General features: G+C 35.6%; 1 protein-coding gene across 1 annotated transcript in view; it reads left to right on the top strand.

Moving 5' to 3' along the window:
- Positions 1–24883, top strand: part of LOC128012864 (elongation of very long chain fatty acids protein 2) — a 134242-nt gene that overhangs the window by 90836 nt on the left and 18523 nt on the right. Inside the window, exons 3-7 of the mRNA XM_052595433.1 lie at positions 11926–12113; positions 12222–12299; positions 16642–16813; positions 18286–18410; positions 18582–18716. Coding sequence (XP_052451393.1) covers positions 11926–12113; positions 12222–12299; positions 16642–16813; positions 18286–18410; positions 18582–18716 — 698 coding nt within the window. The remainder of the gene's footprint in view (positions 1–11925; positions 12114–12221; positions 12300–16641; positions 16814–18285; positions 18411–18581; positions 18717–24883) is intronic.

Raw genomic sequence — 24883 nt, 5'->3', positions numbered from 1 at the left:
CAGAACAGAACAAGTAACAAACTGTCACCCAACCAAAATCACACACACTCACACAAACTGTTTAAAAGCAAAAAATAAGGAAAAAGAAGGAAAACAATTATCCTATTGATCTGAAAGTGTGTGCGTGTGTGTGACAGAAGACAAGGCTCATGTTCACTGAACTCTTTAATGCGTGTGTTTGTTGCTGCCGATGGAGCGAACGTGTGTGTGTGTGTGTTGCTGCCGATGGAGCGAACGAGTGTGTGTGTGTGTGTTGCTGCTGTTTTTTTTGCTTTTTTTTGCATGTATTTGAATGATTTTTCAGTGTACTTCTATTCAAAGTTATAATTATGATTAGAAAACGGAATTAATTATTTTAGTAAAAAAAAAAAAAAAAAAAAAATCACTGGCGACCCATTTTTTAATTCTGGCGACCCACCCGAGGGTCGCGACCCAGGGTTTGAAAACCACTGGCCTAGATAAATCAAAGTTGGACAGAAAAAATGCGAAAGAGTCTGGGTCACCATCAGTAGAAGAAGTATAGAGGTTAGAATAAAAAGTGTGGAAGGCGAAATTAATGTATTTTGGGTCTGTCATAATGAGCCCAGATTGGGATTTCACTGCTGAAATATTAGCAAACTGTTCACTGTTACGTAATCTTAGAGCTGAAAGGTGGCTTGGTCTACATCCTTGAAAATAGTAATTCTTCTTAGGTCTTTGGGAGCTCTTTGGGAGTTCTGCCCTGGATCTCAGTAATGAAGTGAGTTCTGACCTAATCGCCATGATTTTGCTTGGTGTATTGTCTGAGAAACTATTATCTTTAGTCAGATTCTGGAGCTGTGATTCCAGGTAAACTATCTTTTTGGGGTGTGCTTTTTGAGGCATATGAAATTTAGTTATTCCTTGTAAATCCTTTAACTGCATTCAAAAGTTTTTGGGGATCATTCACAGAACCTTGGTTAATTACAATTAACTCAGCAAATTTATTTCTAAATTGGCTGCAAAATATTTAATTCTGTAACAATTTAGGGTTAAATCGCCATCTAGTGGCCGATATTGATTTTTTAAATATTATTTATTTATATTTTTATAACCGATACTGATACCAATTATTAATTATTCATATTGCATGTTTATGTGGCCGATAACCGATATGCGGAACCGATATTCATTAACTGTTATAAAGTAAATATATGGCTGAGTGAAGAAAGAACATAATTCACTTAGATTTTTCCTCTTTTCAACCTTTTTTTGTGTTTAAAGTGTTAAGTGTTTAAAATTAGTATTTCATGTTAAATTTGTAAATCTTTATATTACAATAACAAACATTATATATATTAGGGGTGTAACGTTCACAAAATTCACGGTTCGGTTCGATACGATACACTGATGTCACGGTTCGGTTCGGTACGTTTTAGATACAGCAAAATGTAAAAACATCTCAACTTTTCAGAATGCCGCAAGCACACCGCGGGTCATGTGACAAGAACTAACCAATCAGCTTCATCCTTTCCCGTAACAACGTTGAAAACGATGAAGGAACAGCTGATCATAGTTGTATATGGATTGCAATTTTGAAATAAATTTAGTAGCAGACCTACTGCAGGCGATTTTTAGAGCTGCAAATCCATTTATCCTTTGCTGAAATTTCCGCATCTCATGGAGAGAGCACGTCATTGTTGCTTAGCAAAGGCAGACGCCTCAGGGGCACTTCTGCCCGAGCGCTTTGGAAAGGAGAAGAAAGACGCGCCTAGCGTTTTTCGCGCGTTTTTAGGCGCGATATGTGAACGGCCCCTAAGGCGCTCGCTAACTCAGCACGCGCTGAAGGCTCGTTGCAAAATGTCTAATGCATTTAACAGACCAGAAATAGAAGATCCTCCAATAACCAACAGGTCTGGTGTTTGGGTGCACTTTGGATTCCCTGTAAGCTATAATGGTGTACCTGTGTCTAAATGCTGCGGGGATAGTTTGTTGCGTGTATGTTTCTCCTTTTTTTCGTCTTTTCCTAGATACTGACACAATAAGGTGATGTCGGCGTAAATGAGTTGACATGTTTCAAGTATTCCCGCTGGTGTTTTTTTTTTTTTTTTTTTTTGTATTCCCGCTGGTGTACCCTATTGTCATGTAGCAGATGCGACATACCGTTGTTGTTTTTTTCCACCACTCTCTTGCCATCACCATTATAGCTTAAAGGGAATCCAAAGTGCACCCAAACACCAGACCTGTTGGTTATTGGAGGATCTTCTATTTCTGGTCTGTTAAACGCATTGGCCACCGCGTACCGTGCATGAACTGCTCGCTCACTCAGTGCGTACTGAGTGAGCGAGCGCCTGACTGAGTAGCTTAACATAAACATATAAGGCAGGATAATTAGGCCGATTTTAGCCCCGATTCTCAGGTTTGGAAAATCGGCCGACAATTTTAAAATCGTCCCATGTGAACCAGCCTTTAAGTTGGTATTTTTTTCTTCTTCCAGGGTGTCAGGGGCGTTGCCTGTTACTTCGTTTGGGTTATTGGGCTACCTTGTTGAACGCATATCATTATATTTCTCTTTTTTTTTTTTTTTTTTTTTTTTTAAATATAATTAATTAGTCCAACGAACTGTTCCGTACATAATGCGTATCGAAACGAAAGCCTCGTACCGAACGGTTCAATACGAATACGCGTATCGTTACACCCCTAATATATATATATATATATATATATATATATATATATTATAAACATCAACAGCAACAACACTAATATTAACAATTAGCAAAAAAAAAAATATTTGAATATCTAATGTTTTTAAATGGAGAAAATAAAGGGCAGGAGTCATATCAACTTCATTTTAAACTACTGTTTTAGTAGAGTTAAAAGATGTTTAATTGCTAGAGTCAAGAATAATTCACTGGATAATGTTAATTCACTGAATAATATTCTCAGGAATATTGGAATATAACAAACAAAAAATCGTATTTTATAGCATTTCTCAACTGGAATGTTGAACATTATTAATAATGTTTAAAGCGTGGTTTATCTATGCAGTTACACATAACTATACTCAAACTGTGATCGCTTGCGGTGATAATAAATAATACATTTCCATAGAGTTGTATTTATTTAGACGTTTATTCGCAAAATTATGGTTATATAGTAAATGTTAATACAGTGAGTGAATCTTGTGAATCTTGTTAAAAGTTACATGCAGTGGCCATGCTGGAGCATTTTCTGAGCATCAGTCACATCAACATGAAATCGGCTTCATGAGACTAATAATGGAGCAAATTTACAACAGAGAGTGAGTTAAAATCAGCGGGGTTTTTTTTTTTTCAACATGCTCTCATTCATGGCTGTATTATTTAACTCATGCAAAGTTATGTCTTTTGTTGGAAGAGGATATTGATGGATTATCGGTGTGACTCCAACTTCTCGAGACTAACGATGAGACAACAGAGAGAGAATTCAATTCAGTGCTTTTGTTTCCAACATGTGCTCATTCATGGCTGCAAATTAATTCAGCAAAAGTTACATTATAATTCTATTTAAAAGAGAGAGAGAGAGAGAGAGAGAGAGAGAGAGAGAGAGAGAGAAAGGAGGAATAAAACAATAAAAATAAAACTAAATAACAATCAGTAAGCAATACTGTATGCTCAATGAAAACTTCTAGTAACTATGAATTAAGAAGAGAATATTAAAGTGTACAGTAAAAGAGACTTCTCAGACAGTAAATGCCCAACTGAAGTTCACTGAGAGTTGGTGGATGAACGGGATCTGAGAAAAACTCTTGCTTCTTCAGGGGAGTATAGCATTTTAGGTTCACCTTGATTGAGAATGACCTTCAGAGTTGCAGGATAAAGAAGGGAATTCTGGATGCCAGCTTCTCTCATTTCTGCAAATACACTTATTCTTTTTGTGGTGAAAGGAGAAAAATCTGGAAAGAAAAGACATTGTTGCTCTGTCGGATGTTTTCACCAGGGCTTGAAGTCTGGCAGCCCACAAAATGAGCTCCCTGTCTGTGTACCACAACAGTTTAAAGATGAAAACCCATGGTTTAGTGTGATCAGAGGAGTGCCTTGTGTACACGCAATGCGCTAGCTCCACTTAAATCTCTTTGTCCCCCATGAAAAGCAATACTTCAAACAAAATATACTTAAGTAACAATTAAATTACAGATAAAAAAAATAACTTTAAAAAGTAGAAATATACACACACACACAAAATATACTCTATTACAGCAACAAGAGTAAATTCAACAAAATTAAATTCGTTACTTTCCACCTCTGAGTATGAGGCAATGATAGCATTTTTGCATGAAAGCACCTCATGAAACTGATTTTGGCAGTGTAACGGTCTAATTATCTACAACAAAATAGAATGAGTTTTGCTGATAACGATACAAATATTTAATTACTATAAAACTGATTTCTCACTAGAAATAACATCAAAGGTGCAAAAAAGTCAGAAATATACATTTACACACAAACTGAACACCAAACGCAACTTTCGGACTCCATCTTAATTTTTTAGCTCAACCGGCAGGGAAAGGAACACATAGGATTGTGGGATATCAAAGGCAGCGAAGGATACATATATGCTGCCTTCAAAATTCGTTCAGAAGAAGGTACCTCTGGAGGCAGGAAGTAAAACAGAATTTGGTTTCGGATGTGCCTTGATGCCTTCCTGCCTTTAAATTTTTGAGTTTCAATTCTACATACAGCACCTTTAATTGTATAATAAATACAAAGAACATAGAATACAAAAAAAAGAATAGAGAAGCTAGTATTTTTATTTTATTAAGAAAAAAAAAAACAGTAAATTAATAGGGTGCAAGTCTAAATTGTGTAGGACTAAACCTGCAGAAATTAAAAATACATGAATGAATATATATATATATATATATATATATATATATATATATATATATATATATATATATATATATATATATATATATGTAATAAAAGGAAAAATAAATGATGTGATAAAAAAAAACAAAAATAGTTCATTTGTAATATAATTTAATCCCGAATTTATACTTTAAAATACTTTTTTCCTTTAAGTATTTTTTTACATTTATTTTTATTCTTTTTAACTTTTATTTACTTATACTTTTCATTCATTTTATATGTAATTTATTTATTTATTTTTTAATGTATTTATTCTTGCATTTATTTATTATATGTATTTCCATACATATTATATATTCCCACATGTATTTATTTATTTTTACTTTTCCATGTGCAACATGGAAATGAGGGAGGCAGTCCTTGTGGATCGCTGGTGAATCATTGGTTGAGAGCTCACGCAAAAGCATCCGAATTGCGAATGTGTTGTACCCCATGTTTTAGTCTATAGTTGTGCCAGATAAACTGGAGAGATCCAGTATATTTTCACAGATTCACATTATTATTTATAATTATTTTATTGTGACTTAATTCAGTTACTTATTCTCTTAGTCACATCTATGACACCTCTAGACACTCTGTGGAGGTTTTTAAGGCTTGTCTTAAGTTTGTAATCACAGAGAAAAGACTCCCAAAAACATTGTGAGCATAAGGTTATCATAAAACCAGTTGCACTAAATGTCTCCAGTCTACTCAGGCTCACTATGCTTTTTCGAAACGCGATCCACTGGCATTAAGTTGGTTTTTGCGCTAGATGCTTGATATTCGCTAAGTTTAGAGACCATCTCTAAGGTTACATACGAGATTGGTATATGTGTTCGATTTTTGTATATTTGTAAAATAAACTCAAATCATATCTAACTGATTACTGAATATACCTGACTCGTAAAAGAACACTTTACAGTTGTTTTTGTGACTGTAAGCTATTCTCTTAAAATGCTATTGGCGCAAGAAACATGTACTGTATAGCTACTAATGTATTTAACTAGAGATGGTCCCTGAATTTGCAAATACCGAGCTTCTAAAATCAAGCCAACTTTATGCCAGTGGGTCGCGTTTCCAAAAAGCATTGTGAGTAGACCGTAGCGACCTTAGGTATAACTGGTTTACGATAAACTTGTGCTCACAATGTTTTTGGGAGTGAAGATCTTCTCTGTAATTACAAAATGAACACACGCCGTAAATACCTTCACCGAGTGTTTCTAGAGTCGTCATCAACTTGATGGTTCCAGGCTTAATTATGTAAGTAACTGAATTCAGTCGCTATTAAATAATTAAACATAATAAATGGGAATCTGTGAAAATATATTGGATCTCTCCAGTCGATCTGGCACATCCAACTCTCAAACTCTGATGCGTGAGCTCTAAACCAATGATTCACCGGTGATCCACAAGGACCTCCTCCCTCATTTCCATGTTTCACGTGGAAAAGTAAAAATAAACAAATAAATAAATAAATTCTGAAATAAATATATGTGGTAATAAATAAATGGATGAATAAATACATTTAAAATAAATAAATTAATTAAAATATAAAAATTAATGAAAGTATAAGTAAATAAATGTTAAAAAGAATAAAATAAATGTATAAAGGACCAAAAGTCATTTACAATATAATCCAGGATTACATTTTATTTCAAATGAATTATTTTTGTTTTTATCACATCATTTATTTATTATTTTTCTTTTATTACATTTATTTATTTATCTATATATTTATTTATTTGTTTATTTTTAATTTCTGCAGGATTGGTCATCCATACTAGAGTGCTAGAATAGAGAGTGCTAGATTTAGAGGGTCAAATAAAAATTTACTTATTTATTATTTTATTCATATTTTATTGCTATTTATTAATTATTTTATTTATCATTATTATTTTTAAATAAGATACATTACGTACAATAAAGACATTATGGTTCGTGAGAGTTTCAATATATTTACATTGCAGTGCAAACAATATTCAAACTAGAGAGTAACAGTTGTAAAACTGGCTGGTACATTGTGTGTGTGTGTGTGTGTGTGTGTGTGTGTGTGTGTGTGTGTGTGTGTGTTTGGAGGTGGGGAGTTACATTTCACTGCACCTGAGGGCAGAGGGCAGAGAGGGGAGAGAGTTCAACTTCCTAACAGCCTGGTGGATGAAGCTGTTCTTCAGTCTAGTGGTTCGAGCCTAGAGGCTCTGGAACATCCTCTCACCCTGTTGAAAAAAACAACATACTGTATGCTGGTTAAGTATGTTTTGAAGCACGGAAACTGGTTTGAGCAAGTTTAATCTGGTTCTGAGCTGTTTATAAGCTGGTCTAAGGTGGCCATGTGTTGGTCCTAAGCAGGTTAGCTTCTGCTCAGGACCAGCTTAAACCACTAATGATGCCCCATGACAGATTGGCCCTAGCTCTTCTCAGGCCTTCTTCATCATCGTCTCAAGGCAACATTCCATGCCCTCAGTAGGTTGTGGACCTCCCCTGTCAACCATGACTTTTGATTAGCTTGTGTGGTGATGGTCCTGTTTACAGTTACATCATCGATGCATTTGGATAAGTAGGCAGTGACTATTAGTGTGATGGTTGTTAAGTTGCTGCCTGCTATAACATGTCCTAGTCTGTGGTGGCAAGCAGACCTGAAGTGCTGAGGAGTCACCATCTGGCCACACACATACAGTACAGACCAAAAGTTTGGACACACCTACAATTCAAAGAGTTTTCTTTATTTTCATGACTATGAAAATTGTAGATTCACACTGAAGGCATCAAAACTATGAATTAACATATGCGGAATTATATATGGAATTATGTACATAACAAAAAAGTGTGAAACAACTGAAAATATGTAATATTCTAGGTTCTTCAAAGTAGCCACCTTTTGCATTGATTACTGGTTTGCACACTCTTGGCATTCTCTTGATGAGCTTCAAGAGGTAGTCACCTGAAATGGTCTTCCAACAGTCTTGAAGGATTTTCCCGATAGATGCTTAGCACTTGTTGGCCCTTTTGCCTTCTGTCTGCTGTCCAGCTCACCCCTAAACCATCTCGATTGGGTTCAGCTCCGGTGACTGTGGAGGCCAGGTCATCTGGTGCAGCACCCCATCACTCTCCTTCTTGGTCAAATAGCCCTTGATGCCTTCAGTGTGACTCTACAATTTTCATAGTCATGAAAATAAAGAAAACTCTTTGAATGAGAAGGTGTGTCCAAACTTTTGGTCTGCACTGTACCTGTCTTTAAAGTGGTTTGGTGACATCCACTCTTGGTCTGTATGCTGGCTTTAGCATAACAATGAAGTGGTTGGAGAAGCTGATCAGGGTGGGGGGAGAAATATGTCTGGATGAGCTGCCTGTTGCTCTCTGAAGATATGGTAGAGTTCGCTGAGTGCCTTGTTCCTGTCATTGTTGTTAGAGCTGGGAAGAATGTAACTGTGAATTCCCTCGGAATGTAGAAAGGTCGGCACTTGATGATTATAAACTCCACCGGTCTGAACAGTGTCCACAGACTAACACAGCATCATGGGACTAAGCATCACTGATGTAGGTCATGTTAGCCAATCGAGCTGAAGAGTGTAGTCTGGAATGTTGTTGTTGAGCCACATCTCTGTAAATATAAATACAAAGTATTCTTTGACACTCCGCTGGGCAGATCTCAGTATGTGCTCAATTTTAATTTTTTTGTCAGGCATACATTGGCGAGCAAGATGGTTGGACTTGCCGTTAGTCTATCTTAGATACATACGTGCATTCCCCTCTACTACTTCCTCTCATGCTGCACAATTTAGCAATTTAGATGAGCTGCTTTGTCTGCAAGCACAAAAAGGGAAGATACCTAGAAACACAGATTAACCTAATTGTAAATCTAACCCTGTATGCACGTAATACGTATGATAAAATATATATATGAAAAATATTTTAAATACAATATTTATAATTATTTATAATATATATTATATATTAACCTTGCATAAACAGTTTAATACGTACCCTCAGAATTGTGCAAGGTAGCAGTCTTGAACTTTGTGTAAAAAGGTTACTTGGATTCAGATCTTGTGAAATAGTCCATAATCAGTTTGGTTAGAATCTCTGTTGTGTCACAATATCACTTGTATCACCTTTCTTAATAGCACTTAGATAACTAGAGAACTTTGTACTGTACTGCATTGTATCAGTACAGCGGGTAAAATAAGTATTGAACATGTCACAATTTTTGTCATTAAATATATTTCTAAAGGTGCGATTGACATTACATTTTCACCAGATGTCAGTAACATCCCAAATAATCGATACATACAATGAAAAGAAAACAAATCAGTTCAGAAATTAAGTTGTGTAATAAAATTAAATGACACAGGGAAAAAGTATTGAACTTCTGAAATGTAATACTTCACACAAAAGCCTTTGTTGGTACTGACAGCTTCAAGACGCCTCCTGTATGGAGGATTACTAACACTAACTAACCTTAAAGGGTTAGTTTGCTCGCAAATTAAAATTTGTCCATCTTCTACTCACACTCTAAGCATCCTAGGTGTGTGACTTTCCTCTTTCATAATAATCCATTCAAAGTTATATAAAAAAAAATTTCCTCGCTTTTCCAAGCCTTTCAATGGGGGTGTTTTTTGTGAACTATTCAGAAGATTTAATAATTGCACATGCGCACACCTTTGGGAAATGTTGGAGCAAAGTAAACCCAGTCTTCTCTTGGCTTATTTAAAAATCCTCGGACTTTTTTCTTTACAAATCCTTGTTTTGTGCTTCTAATTCATGATCAGCATTTTATTTTGTACTCTCTCCACACGCATCACTAGCACTGCTGACGAACTACAACATCCACCTGCAAGTCAGCAGAAGTGAAAAAAAAAAGTGTTTATTCATTTGAAATCTGGATATTTATCTTATAAAAATGCATTGGTTCGCTACAGGGGGCCTTTATTCACCCCCCAAGGGGCTGTGTGAGGGACGTTTTTTTACAGATACACACATTTTATTCCACGTCTTTTGAACAGTTGATAACAAACACTTGCTTACCCACATGGAAAGGCTTGGAAGAGCAAGGACAATTTTTAATATAATTTTAATTGGATTATTCTGAATGAGGAAAGTCACATAAACCTAGGATGCTTCGAGGGTGAGATGGACAAATTTTCATTCTCGGTTGAACTAACCCTTTAAGAAATTATATATATATATATATATATATATATATATATATATATATATATATATATATATATATATAGTACAGACCAAAAGTTTGGACACACCTTCTCATTCAAAGAGTTTTCTTTATTTGAAAATGAAAATTGTAGAGTCACACTGAAGGCATCAAAACTATGAATTAACACATGTGGAATTATATACATAACAAAAAAGTGTGAAACAACTGAAAATATGTCATATTGTAGGTTCTTCAAAGTAGCCACCTTTTGCTTTGATTACTGCTTTTCACACTCTTGGCATTCTCTTGATGAGCTTCAAGAGGTAGTCACCTGAAATGGTTTTCACTTCACAGGTGTGCCCTGTCAGGTTTAATAAGTGTGATTTCTTGCCTTATAAATGGGGTTGGGACAATCAGTAGTGTTGTGCAGAAGTCAGGTTGATACACAGCTGATAGTCCCACTGAATAGACTGTTAGAATTTGTATTATGGCAAGAAAAAAGCACATAAGTACAGGAAAACGAGTGGCCATCATTACTTTAAGAAATGAAGGTCAGTCAGTCCGAAAAATTGGGAAAACTTTGAAAGTGTCCCCAATTGCAGTCACAAAAACCATCAAGCGCTACAAAGAAACTGGCTCACATGCGGACCGCCCCAGGAAAGGAAGACCAAGAGTCACCTCTGCTGCGAAGGATAAGTTCATCCGAGTCACCAGCCTCAGAAATCGCAGGTTAACAGCAGCTCAGATTAGAGACCAGGTCAATGGCACACGGAGTTCTAGCAGCAGACACATCTCTAGAAAAATTGTTAAGAGGAGACTGTGAATCAGGCCTTCATGGTAGAATATCTGCTAGGAAACCACTGCTTAAGAAAGGCAACAAGCAGAAGAGACTTGTTTGGGCTAAAGAACACAAGGAATGGACATTAGACCAGTGGAAATCTGTGCTTTGGTCTGATGAGTCCAAATTTGAGATCTTTGGTTCCAACCACCGTGTCTTTTTGCGACGCAGAAAAGGTGAACGGATGGACTCCACATGCCTGGTTCCCACCGTGAAGCATGGAGGAGGAGGTGTGATGGTGTGGGGGTGCTTTGCTGGTGACACTGTTGGGGATTTATACAAAACTGAAGGCATACTGAACCAGCATGGCTAGCACAGCATCTTGCAGTGGCATGCTATTCCATCCAGTTTGCGTTTCGTTGGACCATTTATTTTTCAACAGGACAATGACCCCAAACACACCTCCAGGCTGTGTAAGGGCTATTTGACCAAGAAGGAGAGTGATGGGGTGCTGCGCCAGAAGACCTGGCCTCCACAGTCACCGGACCTGAACCCAATCAAGATGGTTTGGGGTGAGCTGGACCGCAGAGTGAAGGCAAAAGGGCCAACAAGTGCTAAGCATCTCTGGGAACGCCTTCAAGACTGTTGGAAGACCATTTCAGGTGACTACCTCTTGAAGCTCATCAAAAGAATACCAAGAGTGTGCAAAGCAGTAATCAAAGCAAAAGGTGGCTACTTTGAAGAACCTAGAATATGACATTTTCAGTTGTTTCTCACTTTTTTTTTTTTTGTTATGTATATAATTCCACATGTGTTAATTCATAGTTTTGATGCCTTCAGTGTGAATCTACAATTTTCATGGTCATGAAAATAAAGAAAACTCTTTGAATGAGAAGGTGTGTCCAAACTTTTGGTCTGTACTGTATATACTTCATCATTATTGATGTTTTATATAAATTATTTTTTTTATGCTCTAAACAATGTAATGACAAGAGAAAATACAGTTTGGTGGGTCCTAAGAGGCTAAAGAAGAATAATCTGTTTTGTTAAGATTAAGCCAAAGCTATTATAACAATTACGTTAATTCTATATAATATAATAAAGATGCCATAAACCGTATATGATGTGTGTGTGTTTTATGTCAGATACTCGTGTGAGAGGATGGCTCCTGCTGGATTCCTACACACCAACATTCTTGCTCACCATCATCTACCTCCTAACAATCTACCTGGGAACAAAATATATGAGAAACAGACCAGCATACTCACTGAAAAATGTTTTACTGCTGTACAACTTTTCTATCACTATATTGTCTTTATACATGCTGGTTGAGGTAAGCGAGCATACAGTACGTTTACATGTATGTTTGTGTCTCACAGTAGCATCATAGGTCTGCTGGTGTCTGTTCTTCTTTCCTAAACTTGTTTTATTTGTTTGGAAGTTGATATCATCCGTTTGGTCTGCCGGTTACCGTCTTCAGTGTCAGGGACTACATGAAGCCGGTGAAGCAGATATCAGGGTTAGTAAGAAAAACAGCAAAAATCTGTCTATACTTGTAGAGTTAAAGGCACAGTTCACCCAAAAATGAAAATGATGTCATTAATGACTCGCCCTCATATCGTTCCAAACCCGTAAGGTCTCTGTTCATCTTCGGAACACAGTTTATTCCTCTGAAGTCGATTAACGCGTATACGCATTATGAGGCATTTTCTCCTGATAACCCTGAAAATAACTTAAATTGCACTTTCAGTTTTGATTGTACAGATAAGAGCAATGCATCAAACGAATCTGTAAAGGGTCTACTTTTTTGTATATAGACATAATAATAACAAAACTTTGTGCACTTATAAAATAAAGATAACAAACAAGGTGTGCTTTCTGCAGCCTTTGTCTGCGCTGAACTTCACTTAGACACGGGTCATTAAAATGAACTGTAACTCGAAAAAAAGAGAAATGAGAGAGATATCTATAGAAAGCCTGACAAGTGCTGCCAAAAACAAATATTATGTGATAAAGTAATCCATATGAAAACATCTTGATGTCTGTTTTTCACATCTCCTTTCATTATCTTCTAATGTCACCACGCCCCCACGCTGAACGCTCTATTCAGATTTGAATGTTTCACTGAAGCGCACGGCTTGAATACGCCCACACAACTGAAGACAATGCAGCAAGACTGTTCTCTTTTTTTTTTTTTTTTACTGTTTGCTTCGCGATGAGAGGAATAAGACATAATTCACCCCAAAAATATGTGATGTGGTTGAGGATTTGAGATTTGAATTTCCTCAGAAAAAAAAGAATGAAGCACTTTATTCAGCAGAGATCATAAACATGATTAAGTCTCTTTTTATTATATACTTGTACTAGTTTTCACATAACGTGTAAACATTTTACTATTTAGACTTTTTCCACAGACTTTTTCCAAACTAGGATTACTGACTAAATGTATAATCAAGTTAAATATTATGAGGTTTCAATAACAATATACAATACTATACCATTCAAAAGCTTGAAGTAAATAATATAAATGTAACAAATAAATGTAACTGTAACACATGTAACACAATGATGTTCTTTCAATTTACCCCCCCCCCCCACCCTTAAAATACCTGAAAAAAATATTCTCAGCTCTTTTCAACATTATTAATAATAATAATTATATATATATATATATATATATATATATTTTTTTTTTTTTTTTTGTAGAAAATAAGATTGTTAAAAGGATTTCTGAAGGATTGTGTGACTGGAGCAATGATGCAAAAAATTCAGTTTCAAAGTCCGCTTTGATTGTTCCTAATAAAATGTTTAACTGCATATTGAATTATGTTGTGGGATAATTAAATATATTCTAAATAAACTACAAACATAAAATTATATATAAAAACAAATTGTCTTCACATTCTTTCTTGTAACTCCTCCCTCTCAGTGACACAGCTGACTAGAAGGCTCATTATGCAGCTCATTATGCAGGCCTTTGTCTTCTCAGGTGTAAACCACAATGAAATTCATGATAGTAGACGCCTACTCGTATATGACTTTTACTAACAAAAAGTGTCTTAGAAAATTAAAATCAATATATTGTTTTCTGTAAGTGAATAAACAAGATGATTTTCACATAATTTAGAAAGAAAAATTCTAGGCTACAAGCTCCAGGTCTCAAAAGTCACGGGAACCAATGCTCTGTATGTGTTTTATTGCCTTATTAAAGTGATTTAACATTTTTAGTTTTTCACTAACCACACATAACATTTTTTTTTTTCTCAAAAACACAATCAAGTACATACATACTGCTCACAAATTATTATAGCAGTTTGTGCTGATTACAGTGATAATAGACTTTAGCCATTTAGATGTGTATAAGAAACTGAAAAAAGCACAAATGTCAGGGCATGACAAAACTTCTCCAGGCCCCAAAAATACCCTTAGACTTCAGAGGGTTAAGATATTTTAGATTTAGTCCTAGAGTTTTCTGTCCCTCCATTGAAAATGTGTGTATGGTATACTGTCCATGGTTAGAAAGGTAATGAAAACATCTTCAAAGTACTCCATGTGACATCAGAGGGTCAGTTAGAATTTTTTGAAACATTGAAAATACATTTTGGTCCAAAAATAGCAAAAACTACAACTTTATTCAGCATTGTCTTCTCTTCCGTGTTTGTTGTGAAAGAGTTTAAAACACTGCAGTTTAGTAATATCCGGTTTGGGAACGAATCACTCGATGTAACAGGATCTTCTTGAACCAGTTAACCAAATCGAACTGAATTGTTTGAAATGGCTCGCATCTCCAATAAGCATTAATCCACAAATGACTTAAGCTGTTAACTTTTTAAATGTGGCTGACACTCCCTCTGAGTTAAAATAAACCAATATCCCGGAGTAATTAATTTACTCAAACAGTACACTGACTGAACTGCTGTGAAGAGAGAACTGAAGATGAACACAGAGCCAAGCCAGATAACGAACGAATGATTGACTCTCGAGTCAAGAACCGGTTGCATTGGTTTTCAGATCACCAGTAGTGTTGGGAAGCTTGGTTCTTTTCCGCGAACCAGTTCTTCCAGACAGTTCGATTCAATAAACCAGTTGAAGAAAATGGTTCACCGGTTCTTTTGCCCTCAACGTAATTACATCATTGGCGAGGACTGCCCTTGATTCAAGCCTTCGGTTTACCCATGCTCATAACATTAGCACAGAATCCGTTTCAAATCAATCACCAAAAGAATCAGTTCGGTTCAGACTCGCTGAGTGTGTCCGTCTGCTTCACACTGAATCACACATGCGCAGTTATCTTCAGGTCCTCGGTCTTGAATCAGACGTATCCGACAGAAACTGTTCTTGACTCGAGAACGAGTCAATCGTTCATTTGTTATTTGGCTTGGCTCGGCGTTCATCTTAATTTCTCTCTTCACAGCAGTTCAGTCAGTGTACTGTTTAAGTAAATTAATTACTCCGGGATATTGGTTTGTTTTAACGCAGAGGGAGTGTCAGCCACATTAAAGAAGTTAACAGTTTAAGTAATTTGTGGATTAATGCTTATTGGATACGCGGACGTTTCAAACGATTCAGTTCGATTTGGTAAACTGGTTCAAGAAGATCTGGTTACATCCAGGGCCAGATTAACACTTTGTTGTACCCTGGGCAACAATATTCAAGGGCCCCATCATCACGACCCCAGGATCATCATAATATGGTCATATACAGAATATATTACTGTAATATACAGTAAATATACTCAATACTTCAAATTCTAACTGTCATCAGGTGTATTTTGATTTACAAATATTTAAATGCTCATAGAACTACAAATGCACTAAAGACATTCACTCACATATGATGCTATGAAAACAAAACACGTCAGCATTTGTATAATCTGGTAAAATTGACCCACTACATTGAGAGGGAGGGAAATATCCTCCATTTTCACAAAAATGAATAAATAAGCAACCACTTTCAAACCATTGTTTATTTAACAACATTTATCCCCAATAGAAATGTATTGAATTGATAGAGCTATAACAGAAGACCACAGACAACACATCAAGAAACATTTTGGTCCTCAGCTCATTTTAAGCAGAAATCACCCTGACAGGGTGACCCTGTTTCCTCCGAATTCAACAAGGCAATCAAGTTATTAGTCCAACACAAACAATTTGAAATCTGCCAGTTATCCCTCCACAACAATTTACAGCATTTTAATGAAGCTGGCACCTCAAGGAAAAAGCTCATTTTAACTTGTTTTAAAATAGAACAACAACATATCACAGCACAATTAACCAGTTAAACATTTTAGTGCTACATAAACATTTAGAAATCTGTCTGAAGAAGACGACAGAAATAAATGCTAGATAATCTGGCAAAACACACAATTTAAGTACTAAATAATGACGAAGTGCATGTTTGAATTTGAAATGCTCTTCGCTCTCCGGGCTGTAAACGTAAACTGGCGGTGTAGAAAAGTCCTGGCTAGCTGAGTTGTCCTCATCGTTGATGGAAGCTGACTTAACAAAACACTCTGATGTCACATGGACTACTTTGAAGATGTTTTTATTACCTTTCTGGACATGGACAGTATACCGCACATAGGTTTTCAATGGAGGGACAGAAAGCTCTCGGACTAAATTTAAAATATCTTAAACTGTGTTCCGAAGATGATCGGAGGTCTCACAGGTTTGGAACGACATGAAGGTGAGTCATTAATGACATAATTTTCATTTTTCAAAGAACTAACCATTTAATGATATTCAAGGTATACACCAAAAAACAGTAATAATACAGATTACACTCTATGAATAAGTAATTGTCATATATATGTTATAACATTTAACTTGCACTGAAAATGTCATGGTTTGCTTGGATAGGTAGCAAAAGTACTGTGGTGGTACTATTTCTCCAAGCTGATTGAATTCCTGGACACCATATTCATTGTGCTAAGGAAGAAGAACAACCAGATCAGTTTCCTGCATGTGTATCATCATGCCTCTATGTTTAACATCTGGTGGTGTGTCCTCAACTGGATACCCTGTGGACAGAGTAAGTGAGTGGGAAGAACAAAGTTACATCAAGGAAAGGTAACAGCTTTAAGAGACAGTATTGATGCCAGGAAATGTGTCAATATTTTAGAGCAGAAACAGTATTAGGATGATATTTAAAAAACGAGCTTAGATTTTGTTTAATGCTTAAGCAATAGTCAGAATAAAATCATAATACAGATGACGTAAAAATTAATAGTGCATATTTAGATTACTACATGTTAAATACTTTTTCAAAAAGATTTCAATATTTTGTGATATACGTTTTTATAGTTTTTTCTCTGGAAAAGTTTTGAAAAAATGTGAAGACTTAGTTTTTTATATAATACAAGCATAAAATAAAATGTATTATTTACTATATAAGGGAATTTATATAAATAAAAAGCATATTAAATATAAAAAAGTGTTTATACAAAATGTATTATATAAAACTTGCTGACAAATTGATAGCATTTTTTATGTTACATTTAGTAACATTTAATTGGTACCTTTTGTAAATCATAGTAAAAATGAATAATTAAACAGGTCACATTCTAATGTGTACACACACACACACACACATAAAATGATAATAATGCCATAGAAGCCATATTAAGCTTTTACTTATATATTGATGCTTGAAAACCTCTTTTTATCTTTGACTTGATATATATTTAAAGGGTACTGGTACACAAAATTGTTTTCATACGTACCTCAGTTCTGAAGTCACAGTTCAGTATGTTTTCAGTATGCCTGTATATGTTGATATGCATGACATATTGTCTGCATTCTGTTTTACTGACATCTTACAGCTTAATTGCACATAAATGATCCCTTGAGTTGTTACTTGAGATAGTTATTAATGTTTATTTCGTGCTACAACTTCTATTAAACAAGAAGTTTTTTTGTGCTGCCATTTGAACTAAGGAGCTTATTCAGTGATCTGTCAGGTCTAGTGATGTAACAATGTTATCAATATTGTGATATCACGATAGCAAAATAGTATTATTATTGTGGCCACATGACTATATTAAACAATAGGTATTCTGGGCAAAAAGTGTAGTTTTTAAAAAATATTAAAACTTCTTATTATAACATAATAGGTCACAGTATCTGTCACACAAACTCAAACTGAAAGCACAATATGACTTAATTCCTTCATTAAGTCTGTTTTTGTATCACCTATCCTGAGATTTTGGTATTGTTACATCCCTAGGCACGTCACATATAAAAGTATCAAAATGGCATTTACTGTTTGAAATTTTCCTGATAAAATAAACATGATTTGAAAGGTGTGACATTATTACAGAATACAGAAATACAAAAATTCGGGTACCATTACTCTTAAAAATATATATATGTGTATATATATATATATATATATATATATATATATATATATATATATATATATATATATATATATATATATATATATTGTATATTTTTATTAGTGCCAGACGATTATATATTTATTGCAAAATCTTTGTCCAGGTTTCTTTGGGCCAATGCTCAACAGTTTCATCCATATCCTCATGTATTCTTACTATGGTTTGTCAACAGTGCAATTCATGCACAAATATCTGTGGTGGAAACGATACCTCACGCAGGCTCAGCTGGTCAGTGTGCAACCTTTCATTCTAATTACATTTGTGCTTTTCCATTTCCATTTCTTTTCGCCTTTTTAATGCTTATGTCCTCATGAGACTTTAGATATTCTGTTCTGTTATTTTATTCTGTTCCATGTGTTCTATGATTGTCTGCCAATAATGTTCTCTTCTTTACCTCAGGTTCAATTTTTATTGACAATTACACACACAGTAAGCGCATGGGTCATTCCTTGTGGCTTCCCTCCGGGTTGTTTGAAATTTCAAACCTTCTACATGTGCACACTTGTCGTCCTGTTTGTCAACTTCTACATGCAGGTACTGCTCAGAACTTCCACCTATTAAAAAAAAAAAAAAAAAACATCTGTTCTTTAGTAAATATAATCTTGAGGATGATTTTACCAAATATAAAATTCGGAGAGTTTAGCAGTGATTCTAATCAATGCTTGTATCTATACCACCCGTGCCGTGGCATGTTTCAGAAGCGTCTCTATGCACTGCTTCGCAAAATAAGTGCCTGGTCTATTTTTGATGGACACCTTTCAAATACAAATAAACACCCTGTGCAGACTAAAAAACAGAGCTACAAATATTTTATTCTTGTAACTTCATAACTGGACTTTTAAGTGTATTAACTTTGTATAGCAATATACAGAATTAAACCAGACAAAACAAACATTTAGCCAATTTACTCAAGGTAGAAAAACATGATAAATGTACAGACAAATGTTGTGGTTTCACAAACCCAGTTGTTCCCTGATTGCACAAGGAAGATACATCACAGACAGAGACCTTAATTTGACGTCTGCATTTACATCAGCAAAAAAGTACTCTTTTAGATTGTTGCTCATCTGCAATACTTCTATATAACATTTTCTATTAGATGTCAAATAGTCTTTTAGAAAACATTTTTAAGATGTTTAGATTTAGAATGTATGTAAAACTGAGATCTTAAAGGTGTCTTTTAGATGTCTATACACAGCAGATGCTCTCTAGCTGAAGCAATCTTTTACAGACATCTTGCAGATGTACTTGTGTTATCTAGATTCTCTTCTGAAATGCTCTTGGTGTCACTGCATGGAGGACAAAAAAAAAAAAAGAAAGAAAAAAAAAACACATGTCTGTGCCATAATGCCCTGGGGCCTGTTTCAGAAAGGTAGTTAAGTGGAAACTTAAATTAATCCTGAATTGAGGAAAACTCTGGGTTTTCTGTTTCAAAATGTGAGGTTTGTCAAACCCGAGAAAGCAGGGTAATTCAAGCCTGTTTCTGAAAGAGAGGTAACTTATACTCAGTCAGTTATCATGGTAACTCAGTGAACCTAACCTAGTCGGGAGCAGGTTTTCTTCTGTACATTTTTTAAAGTGCAATGCTTTTCTTAAGTATTTTTTATTTCAAGTACACAGGAGCTGCTGCCATGGTTAATCGTAAGATAGGAGCTCCTTTGATCATGGCTTTTCATAGTCGTGGTGCACACACTAAACTCTGAGTCAACCTACTCAGAGTTGAATGAACTTACACAATTCAGCTGTTCTGAACCCAAAAACTCAGAGATTCCCATCTCAGAGTAACTCAGAGTTCAAGTTTTAACTCCGAGTTGGTAGACCCTCCTTATTGAAATGGGCCCCTGCAGACATTTTTTCAGTGTGCATGTAAACAAATGAGTGCATTCACACTAAGAGCAAAAGCAATGCATGAGCAGCACTGACGGTGCCCAGTCTATTTTTATGGAATACCAAAGCTAACTTATAAATATTATTAATAAATAAATGTAAAAAAATCAAATATTTTATATATATATATATATATATATATATATATATATATATATATATATATATATATATATATATATATATATATATATATATATATATATATATATATTAGTGGTGGGCATAGATTAATTTTTTAAATCTAGATTAATCTCACTCTAATCTAGATTAATCTAGATTAATTTCAAGATCAATCTAGATTAAAATGGCTCATTCAAATTCTGCCGAAGTAATTCAGAATATGTGTGTTTCCCAAATAAAATTGACAAACAGTAAGTCTTTGAGAAGGGGTTTATCAAGCTAGGTGGTGCTTTAGAAAAGGGGCTCATATCCTGTTTCCAAAATGCATCACAAAGTGCTTGAAAAAGCTGTAAACTAATTCCACATTGCACAAGGTGCAAACAACCTTACGCCTGTTTCACACATACTCCATCTGCAGTGCGTATGCGTTGCATATTGTTTTATGCACCCATGTTAATGGATTCCAGGAGCGTTGCGTCTGCAGCAGTGCAATGATCGTTCACGTACCAAGTAGCGAACTGCAAACGCATCCTATGTGAAAGCACATCGAGTCAGTGCTGCAGGGCCGGCCCGCGGCATAGGCAGTATAGGCAAATGCTAAGGGCGCCACTCATCCATAGGGGCGCCAGAATGAGTGAACGAGTGAATTTTTTTTTTTTTACATATTTTTTTTTTTTTTATAATAGGCTACTATTTAAAAACCATTCATTCGAAATACTACCAAATAAAGCAAAAAAAAAAAAAAAAAAAGTCCGGCTCTTCAGTCTTCCCCCGCCCATCGAGTGCTTGAAGTGCGTCAGAAACAGAGCGCACGCACGATCAGTTGTTGGTAATTTGTTGTGTAGCGTGTCCGACGCCGCATCCAATGTAGACAGCACTGCTTTTGTTAACACAAAGCTCGTAGAAACGGGCCTGGCAGCTCGCGCCCGTTCTAGACACGGGGAAAGTTTCCTGATTGTGACGGAAGGCCGAATTTACATGACACATTATAAATGAGCATAGTCTGTGATAGATACAGTGCCAAAAAGAAGAGAAGAGGATAAAGACAGAGGTAAAGAGATGTAGTGAAAGAACAATTTATTGCATAGGAGTAAGATACTATAAGTTCATGGCAAAAGCAGTTGTTCTGAGTTCTGAGTCCCCAGACTGTGATTTTGTACAATCATGTGAGTTTTAAGACGCATTTTTTATTATCACTTTTTTATTAATGTTTTACTCTACAGTTGTGCAGTTTTGGGGGGATACAGTACAGGCCAAAAGTTTGGAAACATTACTATTTTTTATGTTTTTGAAAGAAGTTTCTTCTGCTCATCAAGCCTGCATTTATTTGATCAAAAATACAGAAAAAATGTTATACTGTGATATATTATTACAATTTAAAATAATTTGTTTTCAATTTATTATAATTTAAATTATCATTTATTTCTGTGATGCAAAGCTGAATTTTCAGCATCATTACTCCATTCTTCAGTGTCACATGTGACATCCACTCTATCACATGATCCTTTAGAAATCATTCTAATATGATGATTTATTATGAGTGTTGGAAACAGTTCTGCTGTAATGTGTGTGTGTGTGTGTGTGTGTGTATATATATATATATATATATATATATATATATATATATATATATATGCTAAATCATGAACACAATGACAGGGTGAAATGGGCTGTGATGTATGGGGCGCCAGGTAAAATCTTGCCTAGGGCAGCAAATTGGTCAGGGCCGGCCCTGCCGTGCTGCACCACATATGTAATGCACACAGACTGCACACGCACTGCAGACGGAGTATGTGTGAAACAGGCGTGAGCAGGGCCATAGCTGGGGTCAGCGGGTCAGAAATTGTATAATTTGTATGTTAGTTTATTTTTATTTATTTGTGCTATTGACACAATGTTTACGTTTTTTTCAAGTTTGTAGGTGTCAAGGTACAGAAACCAAATAATTAAATGTAAAATAGCACTGGATAGTCTTCAATGTAAAAATGAAATATACAATTAAACCTACATTTATTCAGACACCTTCAACATTTCTCACATTATTACAGTTTTGCTATATATATCAAAAATTATATCTGGAGTCTGAATAATTTTTGGTTTGACTGTTAAAACTACAAAGTAATTCAGTCAAGAGCAGTGAGTGATATACATTTTTCATTTTCTTGAAACGCAGCAGTGGCCCGTCAACTGTCCTGAACATCTTTTTAGGCTGGCCTCCGCCAGTCGGTTATATAAAATATCAAGGTGAAAGTCATCATAGCTCACTTAGTATAGACCCAGCTCCCAACCCAACTTTGAGAATAGATTAACAGCGATATTTTTTTTATCACCCGATGCAGCACGTTAATGCCGACAACGGCCCACCACTAATATATATATATATATATATATATATATATATATATATATATATATATATATATATTAGTGGTGGGCCGACCAACGCTATCTCAGGGTCAGCCTAAAAAGATGCTCAGGACAGTTGACGGGCCACTGCAGCGCAATGTCACAAATGCTTATCTTTTTCACGTGTTTTTAAGCCTTACAGCTTGTTGATTTAAACATTAAAGCATCCAAACACAAGACGCGGAAAAGCTGAACAGAGTAGCTCGTTACGCGCTCTCTGTGTTCGGTGTGCACGCAGAGAGAGAGCCGTGTATCACGGACAGCGACACTGAACCGAGCTCTCGTCTGCGAAGTTCTCCTCGAAGTCCCTCCTGCACCTGAATGAACAAATACAAATCGCAGTTTGAACAAACAAAAAGAGCCCAATTCAGTACTCGCGGTGTTCTGGTGTTCAGGGCTCATGCAGAGAAAGGCGTTTCAAAACGCTTGAACACCGAATTTGCTTATTTTTGCTCTTGTGCCGACAAAAACATAGAAAATATGTCAAAATATCCACCTTGGAAATTATGCTTGAAAAAATTGTCAGTTATTTCTTAAGTGAAAGTAAACAGTTGAGGAAAAAATGGGAATGGAAATATATATATAGCAAAACTGTAATAATGTGAGAAATGTTGAAGGTGTCTGCATAAATGTAGGTTTGATTGTATATTTCATTTTTACATTGAAGACTATCCAGTGCTATTTTACATTTAATTATTTGGTTTCTGTACCTTGACACCTACAAGCTTGAAAAAAACCTAAACATTGTGTAAATAGCACAAATAAATCAAAATAAATGAACATACAAATTAAACAATTTCAAACAGGGCCCACTGGTACAACCTTCACCGGGGCCCGTTGACCCCAGCTACGGCCCTGCTCACACCTGTTTCACACATACTCCGTCTGCAGTGCGTATGCAGTCCGTGTGCGTTATGTATGTGGTGCAGCACGGACTCTATGTGCTTTCACACAAGACGCGTTTGCAGTCCGGTACTCGGTACGTAAATGATCACTGCACTGCTGCAGACGCAACGTTCCTAGAACACAACTGGAATATGTTAACATGGGTGCGTAAAAAAAAAAAAAAAATGCAATGCATACACACTGCAGACGGAGTATGTGTGAAACAGGCGTAAGGTTGTTTGCACCTTGCGCAATGTGGAATTAGTTTACAGCTTTTTCAAGCACTTTGTGATGCATTTTGGAAAAAGGATATGAGCCCCTTTTCTAATGCACCACCTAGCTTGATAAACCCCTTCTCAAAAGGGGTCAATTTTATTTGGGTAACATACATATTCTGAATGCCTTTCGGCAGAATTCGAATGAGCCATTTTAATCTAGTGAGATTAATCTAGATTAAAAAAAAAAAAAATCTATGCCCACCACTTATATATAATATAAGTACAAAATCTAAAATAAATAATTATTTATAATTTTATTTACTTAAGTATTTTGTTTTCATTTTTTTATGTATACTTGTATTTATTTACCCTCATTTCTTTTCACATTTATGTATTTATTTCTTTATTTCAACATGTATTTATTTATACATTTCTTTAGCACTATTCGGACGGGACTAGTGTTCTATAAGTTTGAGTTTCGATTTTTACCACCTGACGTCTGTGATTTTCATGTACCAATTCGTACGGGACTAGTATCTCTGTGTTTATTACAGAGGTGGGAGGGTCTGATTTATGCATCTGGGCGTCACAGAGATCACGCGCTCTGTATGCGTGCATTTAATTAATTCAGAATGATTGCCGTAGTATTATTACACAATAAATACTAAATGGCTAGTATAGCAAAACCATGTTAATGTGTGGTTCTTTAGTTTAACCTGTTTTTCTTTTTCTTTTTTTTTAAATTAAATGTAATTAAAACATGTAACTGAGTACATAAATGAACGTGTGTAATCTTACCTGATGCTGATATTACAATAGCCGGTATTAACAGTTTACGCGATCTTGCTCTTGATTTTATTATTTGTATTATTTTTTTATTATTATTTATTTGCCGCTAAGCAAATATATCAAACATGCGCGCGGTAAGAGCATCTACGGTAATTCACGTTGGCCAAAACACACAAGGAAACGTGTTGTGAAATAAAATATCACCGGCAGTCACAGACATTCGCATTCGGATGGGATTCGTTTTCTCAGAGGATCACTGAGTTTGCTGAAAAACGGTAGGTAATTTGCTCTGGAATTATCACAGAGGTTGTGTGAGAAAAACACAGACGTGGCAGATTCGGACGGGATTAAAATCACCAAGTACGTCTGTGAAACGCAGATTTCTCTAACGAC

This window comes from Carassius gibelio, chromosome B24, assembly GCF_023724105.1.
Source record: "Carassius gibelio isolate Cgi1373 ecotype wild population from Czech Republic chromosome B24, carGib1.2-hapl.c, whole genome shotgun sequence".
NCBI lineage: Eukaryota > Metazoa > Chordata > Actinopteri > Cypriniformes > Cyprinidae > Carassius > Carassius gibelio.
This window is presented reverse-complemented; position numbering and strand designations above follow the sequence as displayed.